This window comes from Carassius gibelio, chromosome B7 (genome assembly GCF_023724105.1).
Source record: "Carassius gibelio isolate Cgi1373 ecotype wild population from Czech Republic chromosome B7, carGib1.2-hapl.c, whole genome shotgun sequence".
In the NCBI taxonomy this organism is placed as follows: Eukaryota; Metazoa; Chordata; class Actinopteri; order Cypriniformes; family Cyprinidae; genus Carassius; species Carassius gibelio.
This window is the reverse complement of record NC_068402.1, coordinates 4529893-4543965: the sequence shown is the minus strand read 5'-3', so window position 1 is coordinate 4543965 and position 14073 is coordinate 4529893. Positions and strand designations below refer to the sequence as shown.

The window sequence follows — 14073 nt, the reverse complement described above, 5'->3', positions numbered from 1 at the left end:
AGAAACAAATAAAGTTTGTTTTACCCCACGCCCTTACCCCTCTTAAACCAAGCCCCTTTTTGTTCCATACCAAGTTGTGACGCATTCTCCCCTTGGTTATTGTGGGAGACCCCGCTGTTCTCCAAACATCTGCTGTCTCCTGCTCCTGTCCTCCGTGGCCCTGGGTGATCGGACGGGTGGGCGGCCCACTGACGCCCTCTGCGCCCTACGGGTGAGCGGGGCACAGAAAAATGGCTGCCCTCGCCAGCTCACTGATCCGGCAGCGCAGGGAAGTCAAGGACCCCCAGGCCAACCGACAGATCTCCACCAAACGCAAGCCTTGCCCCAAGAGCAACAAGTCGCTCTGCCAGAAACAGATCCTCATCCTCATCTCCAAAGTCCGGCTTTGTGGCAGTCGAGGAAGAAAACTAGAAAAAAGACCCGGTGAGTTGCCCAAAACTCTTTAAAACCAGTCTTCAAACCTTCTGTCTTGCTTAAAATATGCTGAATTCTGCTATAATCTAAGTCTGTTGAGTCAAATAGTGAGGGTGGCATTAGCAAATAGGATTGACATGGACATAAGAAGTGATCTCTTTGAGTTATGACATGTTTGCTGATGAATGATTGGTTTTGAAAGACCTCTGGGATTATGGGAGTTCAAAAACAAAGCTGTTTATGTTGCATATAAAATATAGAGTCAGTTAAGTGTCATTGTTGACTGTTCAGAATGTATGAACTGATCGAAAAAACAAAACTGGTCTGGATTCTCGTTGGTGCTGGCATGACATTTAACAAACAAAACAAATAATTTACTCACCCTTATGTAATTTGAAATTCTGTATGGCTTGCTTTCTTCTGTTGAAAACAAAAGAAGGTAGTTTGACAATATTCTTCCTTTTTTACATCCATACATTAAAAGTCAGTGGGGTTTTATGTTGTTTTAAACCCAACTGACTTTCACTGTATGGATAAAAACAATTGAAACATTGTTCAAAATGACATGAGGGTGATTAAATTAGTCATTTTTTTGGGTGAACTGTCCCTTTAAGAATGGATATTTCCACTGTATATCACGGTGTGTGTGAGTGAATGTGATCCTTGAGACTTTGAAGGTTGACTATCGTCTAGTCTGAAGAGTGTGTGTCGATATAGTGAGTTTATGTTGTCTGGGACCCAGAGCTGCACGTCGCTATGTAATCTTCCTGATCATTTCGCTGCATGTCTCTGTACCGCTTTTGACAACCTGTTAATTTATGATCACAGACGAACATGAGACACACTGCGATCCTTCACATGCACATAAAAACGTCAGAGTCTCATTTACGATGAGCAGTTTCCAGTCTTTCGCTCCCTTCTGTCCCCACACCCCACCACTAGAAGCCATGTGTTTGTGCGGGGGTCATATGTTACATATTTAACCCCAATGAGACATTTACCCTGTCAGAATAAATCAGGTAACATGTAGGAATCACAGGATGACAAAATCACACTCACATCAAACCGTTTTTGTGGATCTTAATCTTTCCTGAGGGATCATCACGTATTTTTTCCAAGTCAAGTTAGCTGTATAAAGCTGTTTTTCATATACAAGTGTTTTTTATGCATAAAAAATGTTTTACCCTTACATATTTTTTGTAAGATTTGGAATTTTTTTGCAAATTAACTTTTTTTTGGCCCTTGACCACATAGAGGACTGTAGAGTTTGATAAAGTGGACAACTGCCAAATTTGTTTACATTTTTCATTTCTCTGATGCTTTTGACTGACCAAAGCATTTTAACCTTATGAGTCACAATAGTAAGTATATGCTACATGAGTATGCAATCTAAAGTAGAAGTGAAATCCAGAAACGAGGAGAAAAAGTTAAGTTTAGTTATTTATAATTATCTTTATGGTTTTAAACATGAGGTATAGAAAGTGCTTGAATAAATGTGATTTTGCGGCATGTACTTGACTTCGAGACCCCTCTGGCTTTCTGGTTAAAAGATGGGAAGGGATTACCCAGCAAATGGGTATTTAAAAAAAAAAAGAAATGTTATTTTTGATGCAAAGTACAATACTTTGCATGGCCTGAAGGAACATTAAATGCAGATTTTTAAAATAGAACAGTGAGCTCCCCATGGCACATTCCAACCCGAGATAATAACATTCTGAAGAACCGCCTGTGAATATTTGCATTTGTGCTCATGTTGCTCATGTAGAAGTACAGGTGAGACCTGGGTTTTTCTCACTAGGACCAGATTATGGACTAGACCACTGGGTGCCATATAAGAGTTATTTTAAGATACTTAAACGGGTTGTGGGAAATACTTGGGATTTAGTGGGATTTCTATTTTGCTTGTTAAAATCATTACAAAATATGTTGAAAATAAAATTATAAAGCAATGTGCATTTTATAATGGTGATTTTTAATAATATCAATGATAATCCTGATGAAGGGATGGTTGAGCCTTTCTGATTTCGGACTTTGGGATACCTAAGACAAGAAAGGTGGGGAAATACTGAACTAGATCCATGTGCACGTGTAACTAGGGTGGGATATTCATGACGTATGTATCCCAAGTAAATCACAGTAATCACCATGCTGTACCCTCACGCCAAGGGGTAATTACATCTATGAAAAATGGTGGTGGTTGGTGGTATTTGGTGCAGTAAAGTAAGAAATGTTATCTTTCAGTTTGGGGTGAGTGTATAGCTCGGGCTGCTGCAGTTAAACTCACATCCTGTGCTTTTGTTATGCTAACGGTGACTGGACAAGTTTGCCTGCCTTTAGATGGAGAGGATCAGAGAAAGAGCACTTATATAGTGTTGGCTCCTCAAAAGCACACTTTTGCCTGTCAGCACAAAACTAGAGAGAGAGCTGCTTAGTACATACTTCATGGAGTGCTGTCTGCTTCTGTAGTTCCCTTTCCTTCTCCGAGTCTGAATCAGAGTATCTTACACAAACTTCTAATCATCTTACAGTTTATATCTTCTGTCTTATATCTCTCAGGCTACAGTTTTGGGATGACCGTTAACTAAAGTTCAACATGATTAAATAATTAGCTGTTGGGGTAAGATGTTCTGGCTTTCTTTATTTATCAATGCAAGGGGAGAAATTGACATTTTTACATCATATCCAAGATTTGGTCCACATTTTTATGTTTAGTCCTGGAGTAATATAATGTAGGTAGGTATATATATTATAGATATATAGTTTATCTAATATAAAATCATATAAAATAAAATATAATGTAATAACATTTAATTTTAAGGTGCCTTGTTACATGTTACATGTAATTACTATAGTATTAGCACAAAAGTTTGCACAATTACATGCAATAACCCTAAACCAAAACCTAATCCTATAGTAAGTATAACATGTTATTAATTAATATTATTCAGTAGTTAAATGTATAATTACACTGTAACAATGACACCTTAAAATAAAGTAAAATGTTTTTTTTTTTTTTGCTCTTTGTGGGATCTGTGACTCTGGATATATTTTTAATATGCAATCAACACAGAAAAGTGTCTACATTTTAGCACACTCCCTGATCTTTTCACTTTTTGAGTGGCACATTTCATCCTGGATTGTATTGTGATCAAAGTAATGCAAATATGCAAAGAGATTGTTCATTTAGGAGTTAAAACCATCTTATATTATATTATATAATTTTTTTATAGATTTTTATTTTATTATATATCTTTATTTATCTTTATATAAAGAGATGTACATCTAGTTAGACTTTAAAGTCACATGATGTTGACTGTATGACAGATTAAATCAGCATCAATGTTCCTGAAGTGTTGTGTCAGCTGAGATTAACAGACATTAATGATCACCGATCACCAATCACAAAACCCACTCAGCATTTAACAAGGTCATCCGCATCCCCCCAGCACAACACTGCACCAAAACACACACACACACACACACACACACACACACACACACAGCCTGAGCTATGAGTTCATTTGTCACTTTTAAATAGTGAATGAGATTTTAATCAGGACACTTGAAGCAAACTGTAATGATGCAAAGTGTCCTAATCAGAGACTGAACACACACTCACACACACACACACACACACACACACACACACACACACACACACACACACACACACACACACACACACACACACACACAGACATATTCTTGAGCTGAAAGGATGACCTTTGCACAAACATCATGTTGAGCTTGTCCGGATGAAGAACGTGTGTGTGTGTGTGTGTCTGTGTGTGTGTGTGTGTGTGTGTGTCACAGAAGGACAACTAACAATTGATAACGGATATTTGTATGCGTTGCAGTGTTTGCAGATCATTGGAGCACTTCATTGTTCCTGAGTGATTCATTCGTCCGCACACGTCTGCCTCTTATTAACACCCTCTGATTCCTCAATAACACTCTCCTGTCCCGATCTCCTCTTTTCATTCATCTCTTCTCCAACACTCTCCATTACAATTCCTAATCTCACCCAGAAACCGTTGCCACACTCTCCCTTTGTCTCATTATCTCAGAGTCTCATTGTGTGAGCCTGTCCTCTTGTTCATGCTCTCCTGTGTTTTCTCTCTCCGCGTTCTTTCTTTAGGTCTGAAGTTGTAATAATGTCAGCTGGGTAGTGCCGTTTGTCTCATGTTGACAGTGGCATGGACAGTCATTGTGAGTGTATAATGGGGAAGTATTGTCCTGCTGTTATGGGGCAACTGTAGACTACTGCCTTCAAGCTCATTAAACTGTGTTTGGATGTGGATCTAACTCTTTCTCCTTGGCTGTTAGGAGCCCAGGTGAAAACATGTATTCACCTTCTGTCTTTCTCTTTTCTGTACTCAATTGTGTGCATGCAGCTTTAACATAATGAAGTGTTTTGTTTAACTGTGTTTGGCTAAAGAAGTATTTAAGACCCGTTCACACTGAGAACTGTAGGATAACTATATTAACATCCACACAACTTAGTACAACATTGTTTAAGTGAGCTTTATATGTGACTGTTTTTATCATTCATCAGCTCTGTAAGTGGTTCAAAGGATGTTATAGTTATCATCTATAGTGTGAAGAGGTCTCCGGACATCATATTTTTACCTGATTTATGTGAATAATACAGTGACTTCTGTGAATTTACTAGTGTCACAAAACATGATATGTGATAGAAGAATATTAGATGACAGTGCTTCATAAAAGGACTCTAATATGCCATAATGTACAGCCTATATTGTACGTTTATGGGATTTGGTGGTGTTTTATTTGAATAGTGCTGTTAAATCTGTTATTGGAGTATGTATAAATGTTAATGTTGTCTTGAAACTCTAGTGCATCCATCATGAGCTCTGCAGTTTGATAGATATTTCTTTCTGTCATTGTTTTCTCCATCCCAGGATAGTGGTAGGTCACTGCCTCACGCTTTGTTTTATATTGATTGAGTGCTAGATCTTCTTCTTATTTTATTAGGCACATGTAAAGTCTGGATGACCTCCCATCTTTGGAGAGCTTCTCATAAAAATGTGTGTGCGTTAAATGTGTGTCTTGGTTATTTGTTGTTGTAAATATAGTTTACTGCAAATCAAATTAGGTTGCGAGAAAGAGCTTCTGAAATGTAAACTTTAAAGACGTTAAATCTGGTGTGCTTATTTGACATTTATCCATTATATCCACAGCTGTCTATAAAAATGTCCTTATCTTGTTAGACAATTGTGGTTTTAAAAGGATTGTCCACCCAAAAATTATTCAAAACGAGTCTGTCATCATTTACTCGCCCTTGTGTTGTTCCTTGTATTTTAAAAAATGTTTAAACTTGTACAATGAGTGTCAGCGAGGTGCAAAAATCATTGCACCCCACTCAATGACTTTCATTACTTATAGAGAGAGATAAATCTCATTATATCTTATAGTATCTCATGTTCTGCAAAGAGAAAGAAAGTCATAAAGGTTTGGAACTAAATGAGAGTAAATTAAATTATTTTTGGACGTAGATTAGCAAGCTAGACACTTACAAACTGGTCAACGACAGCAACCAAGAGCCTCATCAATTAAAAAGTGACAAATGCTGGAAATATTACAATGTGCAACCACTAAAGTCAGCACAGCAGCTCTGCACCATATGGTGAGTATCATGATGTATCACAATTTTTTTGTGTGTGACAGAGAATTGAAAATAGAGATGTCAGTATATGCCAGGTCAACCAAAATGTTTTAGATCAATTATTAAAGGCAGATCATTAAAAACTATTATTTTCTTTTTGACACTATTATTGATTGGGCAGCTCATTTTTCCACGCAGATATCACGGTCAATTATATTAGCAGATTTAAAGCTGCAGTCGGTAACTTTTGACGCTCTAGTGGTTAATAAACAGAACTGCTTGCGTCTTGCGGAAGAACACTGTAGCCGGAACTACTTCTCTCTGTTTATGTCTATGAAGAATCACAAAGGTACTGGGTTACTCCGCCGCGGTACCCCCGAAGCAATCTAAAATAGTCCGAATATAAACACTTATTATAGGTGCACCCTAGTGATTCAGGACAAGCTAAAAACACGGTTTGGAAAATGGATTCATGGTGTACTCGCTTATTATGTTCATTTTTCTACATTTTGAACACAAACAAAGTTACGGACCGCAGCTCTGATTGGTTGTTTCTTAACGGGAGCGATGTATTTCTGCAAATGGCAATAGGACACTGGGAGGAGCCAGAGGAGCTTGATTTATTCACAGATTATCTGTCTCATATTCTACTGTCAGGACATAATGACAGGTTTAACAAATATGTAAAAAATATATATTTACAAAAGTTACCTACTGCAGCTTTAATTTGAGTAATTAATGTTTTGGTAAATTTACGCTTGACAGCCAATGTACCTGATGATGTAGTTGATTGTCAGTTAATCTAGAATTCAGTTGCAAAATGTGGTGAATTTACCATTTATATAATCTATTACAAAAGACATGAATAACATTTCTATTTTCCATGTAAGGGAGGGTCAAGATTATGCTGGTTCTTCTAGGTGTTATGAAAGTGTCTTGAATGTATGCCTTGGTTAAAAGCATTATTTTGCTGGCAATAACCACATAATCTATGCATTCAACGGGTGATGTGAATCCCCGTAGCTCTGAGACAGCCTCTCATGTACCACAAGCTTTATATATATTCCTGTGGGTACAATCGAAACAGTCTTTTAATACTGAACCAGCTGAATTATGCTGGCATTTGTTTCAGAGTGATCTGAGGTGAGAGCATGATCCAATGCTCTTCTGTCCTTTGCTGATAGAATACTGCTGTTGTTATTTATGTGTGTTTTATTTGGATCGCTTCTTCCGCTCCTAATGTGACCTCCACGCTTTTCTTGGCAAACTCGCAGAGGGACTTTAGCAGAGGTCATGCACGCAAACAGAAACACACTGAGCGCTTCTTCTTTTCTTTTTTTTTTTTTTGGTAGTGTAACCCAACACAAGATGACCGACTTAACAAGTGAAGAGGCATTAACAATTTAAATGCATTGAGAGCGTCTTCTTTTTAAGGTGAGGAGTAACCTTAACTCCACTTAAGAGGAAACAGATGCACAGAACAATTTAAAGCACACAACACTTTGAAAGACTGTGTTGTGTATATGGTAGAATTAAATGTCGAATGATATCTCTGGATTACTCATTGTATCATGATAACATGGAACCTGTCTCTGCCATAAATAATGAAGACAGGCACTTTATTGTATAACATGTTATATGCTACAAATATCTTCTGATTTAGGGTTTTGCACCATTTCGAATTTAAATTAAGGTTCATTATGAAGCCTATAACAGTCATGTTCATTTTACTCTAAGTCTACTAAAAGTTCATTGTACTTAATAGAGAAAAGTGACCTCAATAACTGACTATATTAAGCATAACTCAAACTTAATGAGTTACGGCAGATTCCATTTTCCCAGCATGCTTTGCTTCGGTCTGTTAAAGGAGAGTAAATGTTGAAATTAAGTGTTATTCTGTGTGCTTTTGCACAAGATTGATACGGGGGAGGAGATATGTTAGTGTTTAATGATCTGTTATGTTGGGATTTCAAAGGGTTTGTTTTTGTGGCTTGCATTGTGGTGAAGAGTAGAGCCTGTGGATAGATCGAGGATGGGCCACAGAACATTACTATATGATGCTTTATTTAAAAAACAATGACTGTGCACATTATAGCATAATGATAATCAACTGCATTAATTATGTTAGTACATGCATGAGTACTTGCTATTCTTAGCTAGAGAGATTTTAAGAGATTTTAATTAAAGTTTTTTTTTTAATGGTTTGGTAGCACTTTAGTTTTAGGGACTAGTTGCTTATTAGCATGCCTATTATTGGTTGTTTATTATTACTTATAAAGTTCAAATTCTATTTGTTGAGGCAAAAGCCACAGTTAAGTCATAGTTAGCCAGAATCGGACGTTAAAATAAAATTTGCCAGTGGTTTTATGCAATTTATGTATTAATTAAAGTCTCAGCTACACAAATTATTTGACTAGATTTCAAGTTGAATTTGATATATATATATAATTTGTTTTTTATTGTTTTTTTGTGAGCTCAAATAGAATAAGAATTTCAAACACATTAAATATTAGTTTTTAAAATGGTTTACGGCAATCAGTTTCTTCAAATAGTAAGCTTAACTCTTTGAATTGTACAGTAGCAAACAGGAGGCAACATTCTTTAATTCAAGTAGCTTGAATTTAAGTAGAATGCAAATTTTAGTTTTTTTCATGCAAACTTGTTTTTATAAAGTTTGAATAGAAAGGGATTATTGAGAAAATGCCAAAAGCTGCTCTTTTCTGTAGAAAGGCCATTGATGTGCATATGTCAAGTTCAGCTGTAGGTTTGCTTGGTTTACCAAGAAAAAACATTTAAGTTGGATCTGAACCATGGTAAATGAAATCTGTACAGTATTTTCTAGACTAACACTTCAACACGCATACTATAGAGTAGTCCTTTTGTAGTTGGTTGTTGTATTGACTGGCTTTAACACAAAGATTCAGTTTAGCACCTACAGTATGAGCCCTCATTCCCCTTTAACATACACACACTTGATGCATTTAGATCACAGTGTCCCAAAACAGAAATGTCATGGTGGTTCAGAGAGGTGTTAGGTTGTTTGGATTTGAGTCTCAGGTTAAAGTCCTTTGTGGATCAAATATACAAGCGTAGACAGAAAGTCACGCACACGTGCATTCAGAAACACTCACAGCATCTCATACAAGGGAACTCGCATGTTGTACAGTTCCTAGGAGTTCACACCTGCTGGGGCGATTAATCCCTGCATCGCTTGTGTGTGTGTGAGTGTGTGTGTGTGTGAGCGTGGGCATGTTTTTGTGACATATCAGGACACAACTCTGTATAATGACATGGGTATGACACAGGTATTACAAGGAGAGGGTGACTTATGAGGACATAACCCATGTCCCCATTTTTCAAAACGCTTATAAATCATCCAGAATGAGTTTTTTTGAGAAAGTAAAAATGCACAAAGTTTCCTGTGAGGGTTAGGGTTAGGTGTAGGGTAGGTGAAGGGTCATAGAATATACAGTTTGTACAGAATAAAAACCGTTACGCTTATGGGATGAACACACTTTTCACAAAAACAAACATGCGTGTGCGTGCATGTGTGTGTTTACCTCCGCACACATCTCAAGTATACAAGGCAGGTTTGATAACAGGTGAGTTGGAGAGGGGAAAAGTATTCTCTTGATCTCATGTAACGCACGTACACTGCTTTTAACAAACTCATAGCTAGCATACGTGTGTTTTTGTCAGTCGCTCAGCAGTCCATGACTTTGCCAAGGTCTTTGCTCTTCACTGTGACCCCACTGTGTTCTTGTGTCTCTCAGATCAAAAGTAAGCAGACCACCATAACGTTGGCTTTCTATTATCCTTCATGGTCAAGTCAAGTCACCTTTATTTATATAGCGCTTTAAACAAAATACACTGCATCAAAACAACAGAACAACATTCATTAGCAAAACAGTGTAATAATGCAAAATGATAGTTGAAGGCAGTTCATCATTGAATTCAGTTATGTCATCTCAGTTCAGTTTAAATGGTGTCTGTGCATTTATTTGCAATCAAGTCAATGATATCGCTGTAGATGAAGTGACCCCAACTAAGCAAGCCAGAGGCGACGGCGGCAAGGAACCGAAACTCCATCGGTGACAGAATGGAGAAAAAAGGGTGTTTTATGGCGTTATAATACTTCTTTTCCCACCCTATCTTGTGTTCAACTCAACTTGTTGTACGAGCACTATATTGATGATGAAAATGACATCACGCAGGCAGTATGTGGACCATTGCAGAACGCAGATGGCTGAGGTAGACACTTAATGTTTAGTTATGTAATCAATGCCACTATTTTTTTGTAGGTTTGAACTACTAATGTCCCATGGACTATATTAACAGTGTCCTTACTACATTTCTGAGTCTTGAACGTGGTCTACACAGGATCTGAGCTTCTTGAGTTTCATCAAAAATATCTTAATTTGTGTTCCGAAGATGAATAAAGGTTTTAGGAGGGTGAATAATTAATGACTGAACGTTCATTTTTAGATTAACTATCCCTTGAATGTCAGCTGGTGTTATTTAAATGTCTGTTCAAGTATAGTTAATATGATTTAGCTGTGGTGTTATGGGATAAATTGGGGTTTTTTGTTTAATTTTGAATTATTAACTCTGTCCTTGCTAATAATTTGTCCTAAACAATATATCAAACTTTGAACTATAGAATAAATTAGATGTGAAATAAAGGAGAAAAGAGTACTGAGTGCTGTCTGCATTAATATATTTTTATATTTTTAGAGTACACTGAAGTTACAGAGACTCTAAGAGGAAAGCATGGGACTGTCTGTACATCATTATGGTAGACATGTGTGCTTGATCATTCATGTGTGTCTTGGGTGATGTATGTGCGTGCAGTGATGAGTACAGATGCATGTACAGTAGATGCTAGTCGTTGTATGTTTGTTTGCATGGATGCATTCTGTGGAGTCTAAAAATATAAGACAACTAATTTAAATTATACAGAAGTCTTTTTTCTTTATGGTGATATAAAGTGAATAAGAAATATATAAACACCCTACAAGCTCTTCCATTCATGCACATAAAACTGTCACAGTTGAACATATTTATACTGACAGATTGCCCATGGGGTTTCCTTTCTTTCTGCAGGAAAACATTGATCGATATCTATCCTGAAAAAAATAAGGGATGAGTGGAGAATGGCACAAATATGAACTGCCCATCCATGCACAGAAAGAAATAAAGATGTCAAGGAAATGAGCAGCTCTTGTCATGACTGTAGTTAGTGTGCGGTAAACAGCTTTTAGATTTTATAGATACAGGCTGATATATTACATATTAAGACAAGTGACAGTGAGATTTTACTAAGATTACAAATGGCTAAAAACTAAAATTATATTTGTTTAAGACTTAATCTACTTTTTTGTTTGTTTTCAAATATGTGGACCATTTTCCAACATTTTGCTGTTGCTCCTTTATGATTTCTAGGTATGTCCTCTTCATTTGTGAAACGATTAACAATATTGTCATGTCCAGTACCTAGTTGTCACAATTTTTTTCAATAACAGCTTCTTCTCAGAGCCTGCATTACATTATGGCAGGATCACAAAGGAATCTGGGCTGAAATGTGCCATGGATTCTTTTTAAAGTTTGGCCTGACGTGATCAGGGACATCGTTAAAAATTAGCATCCCCACTTCCAGAAACAGCACATGAAATCACTGTGTCTTTATATAGAGTAGTACATCAAACCCACTTATTTAAAGAGACTTTTCACGATATGTTTCTTTTAATGATATTCGACCAAGCACATGCACTCATGTAATAAGTAAGCACAGTTTAGTCTTAAGAGGCAGGGCTGATGTAGTTCCAGTTCATTACGGCTAGTCTTAATTAATTCAGGAGCTCCAAATGATGTCTGAAAATTCAATTCAGGGTTGATCTAAACTCTAGTTTACCCTTTGGGTAAATCTATAGAAGCTAAAGGGTCGACATGTTTCTGTCCCTAACAGAGGGGCTCAAGAATGAGCTCCCCCTGGACACTTTATAGAGGATTTTTATTTAGCATTATGCATTCACTTGATGTATTGTATGTTAAGCTCCATTAAAAGTTTAAGCAACATCACTTTACCTGCCTCAGTGTAACCCCTCTCACCCGGGTCCTCTCTGCCGCTCCGAGCGGAGCTCCGGCATGGGAGGCGGACGCACTAACAAGGAGGCTAAATGTCTACAGCCACTAGCATCTGTCGCTAGTGTGTCTCTTGAGATTGGGGAGTGAGGTTTACCTGCACAACACTACTCACTGGTCTCCGTTACACTCACCCCCCTAAACCTCACTCCCATCCGGGTCACGGCACCAATGTAACCCCTCTCACCCGGGTCCTCTCTGACGCTCCTCGCGCTCGCTCCGAGCGGGGCTTGAACCCGGGTTTCCGGCATGGGAGGCGGACGCACTAACAAGGAGGCTAAATGGCTACAGCCACTAGCATCTGTTGCTAGTGCGTCTCTTGAGATTGGGGAGTGAGGTGCACAACACTAGTCGCTGGTCTCCGTTACATCAGTGATTTTAGCAAAAGAATGATGCATTCTTCATAAAAATAAAAAAAAATCTTAACCAACCTATACTTTTGAACAGTGTATATGTTAAGTATAATAAACTTCGGTAAAGTAAATTGTTTTATGTGTGTGTGTAAGTGGTGTAACATTCTCTTGCACAAGCTAAAAGAGAGTTTAAGTCGACAGACATAACCTCTCTAGAGATGGATACAGAGTGAGAAGAGTATGTAGTCAGCTCTTGACGGTTGAGAGAGCGCAATGGATGCAAGTTTGTATGTTTATAAGAAAGAGACCGTAGTGTCTATATGTTTTGTCTCAGTGTCTCGAGGTGTTGAAACTTGAATCTCTCTTTCCATTTCTCTCCGTCCTCATCCAGATTTCATCTATCCATGCTCGCTCGTCATTAATCCGTTTCCCATCTTCATATTTGGTTTGATGGAGGAGGACCCCGTGAGTTCTGCTAATGCTGACTCAGCACACATTCACTTATAATTCAGACTCCTGTCACAGACGGATTCGCAGAGGTTGGGATTTCATCTAATTGCATTGTGGGCCCCCTGCGACGATTCTGTGGATTTACAGGGCCGCTCTGTTCTTTTAGGGACTCCCTCGTCAGCAGAAAAAGTGATGGGTGGTACGACAGGAAGGGAGGGTGAGGCGTGGTGCGGTCGGGACCGAAGTGTCTCTGTGGGAGAACATAGTGTAATTAAAAGACTCTTAATTGATCTATTAATGAATGAAACATCCAGGAGCCCGTCTATGTGTGTGCACTCAGCATCTGCTAACACCACTTCAGTTTCGTATGGTTTCTGTGTGGATGAAATACGCAAGAGTGCATTCTCCAATGCTATTACAGCTTCCTTCATTTTTGCCTGACGCTAACAGTTAAAATCCAATTAACGCATTGCACACCTCACTATTCAGGAACATGTTTTGTGAAGCTTCGTGGGAGTCTCGAGTCACCCTTTTTCACCCTTTTTCACATCTGTTTGGTTTTATCTTACAGCTTTTCTTGGAGAAGTGTTGTGGTAAGCAATATTGTCTCGGAGATTTATGTCAATTTTCTGTTTCCGTCAAATTCAGACTGAAAAATTGTGTAATTAACGAAACACTGGTCACACTTAGAACTAATTCTCACTATTGACTAACCCTTTTGCCTCAAACTCCTAATTGATTTGTAAGGTAGTTTTTTTTTAAGTTGAGGTATGGGTATGAGTATGAGATCTAAAATATCGTCATGCAGAATAAGCCATTAATATATGTTTTAGTACTAATAAACATCAAATATTCTAGTAATATGCATGCTAATAAGCAACTAGTGAATAGTGAGAATTGGTCCCTAAACTAAAGTGTTACCAAAGCATTAAATCATTAAATTAGTGTTCCTTTAGCTCAATTGGTAGAGCATTGCACTATCAAGCGTAAGATTGGGGGGGTTCGATTCCCCAGGAATACATGATAGGTAAAAATTGATAGCGTGAATGCACTGTAAGTCGCTTTGGATAAAAGCGTCTGCTAAATGCA

At 37.8% G+C, this 14073-nt stretch overlaps 1 protein-coding gene across 1 annotated transcript in view; it reads left to right on the top strand.

Moving 5' to 3' along the window:
• The window catches only part of LOC127962723 (fibroblast growth factor 11), a 44294-nt gene that overhangs the window by 103 nt on the left and 30118 nt on the right, over positions 1-14073 (top strand). Inside the window, exon 1 of the mRNA XM_052562383.1 lies at positions 1-423. This exon is cut by the window's left edge and continues 103 nt beyond it. Within this exon, the coding sequence (XP_052418343.1) occupies positions 231-423 (193 nt within the window). The 5' untranslated portion in view covers positions 1-230. The remainder of the gene's footprint in view (positions 424-14073) is intronic.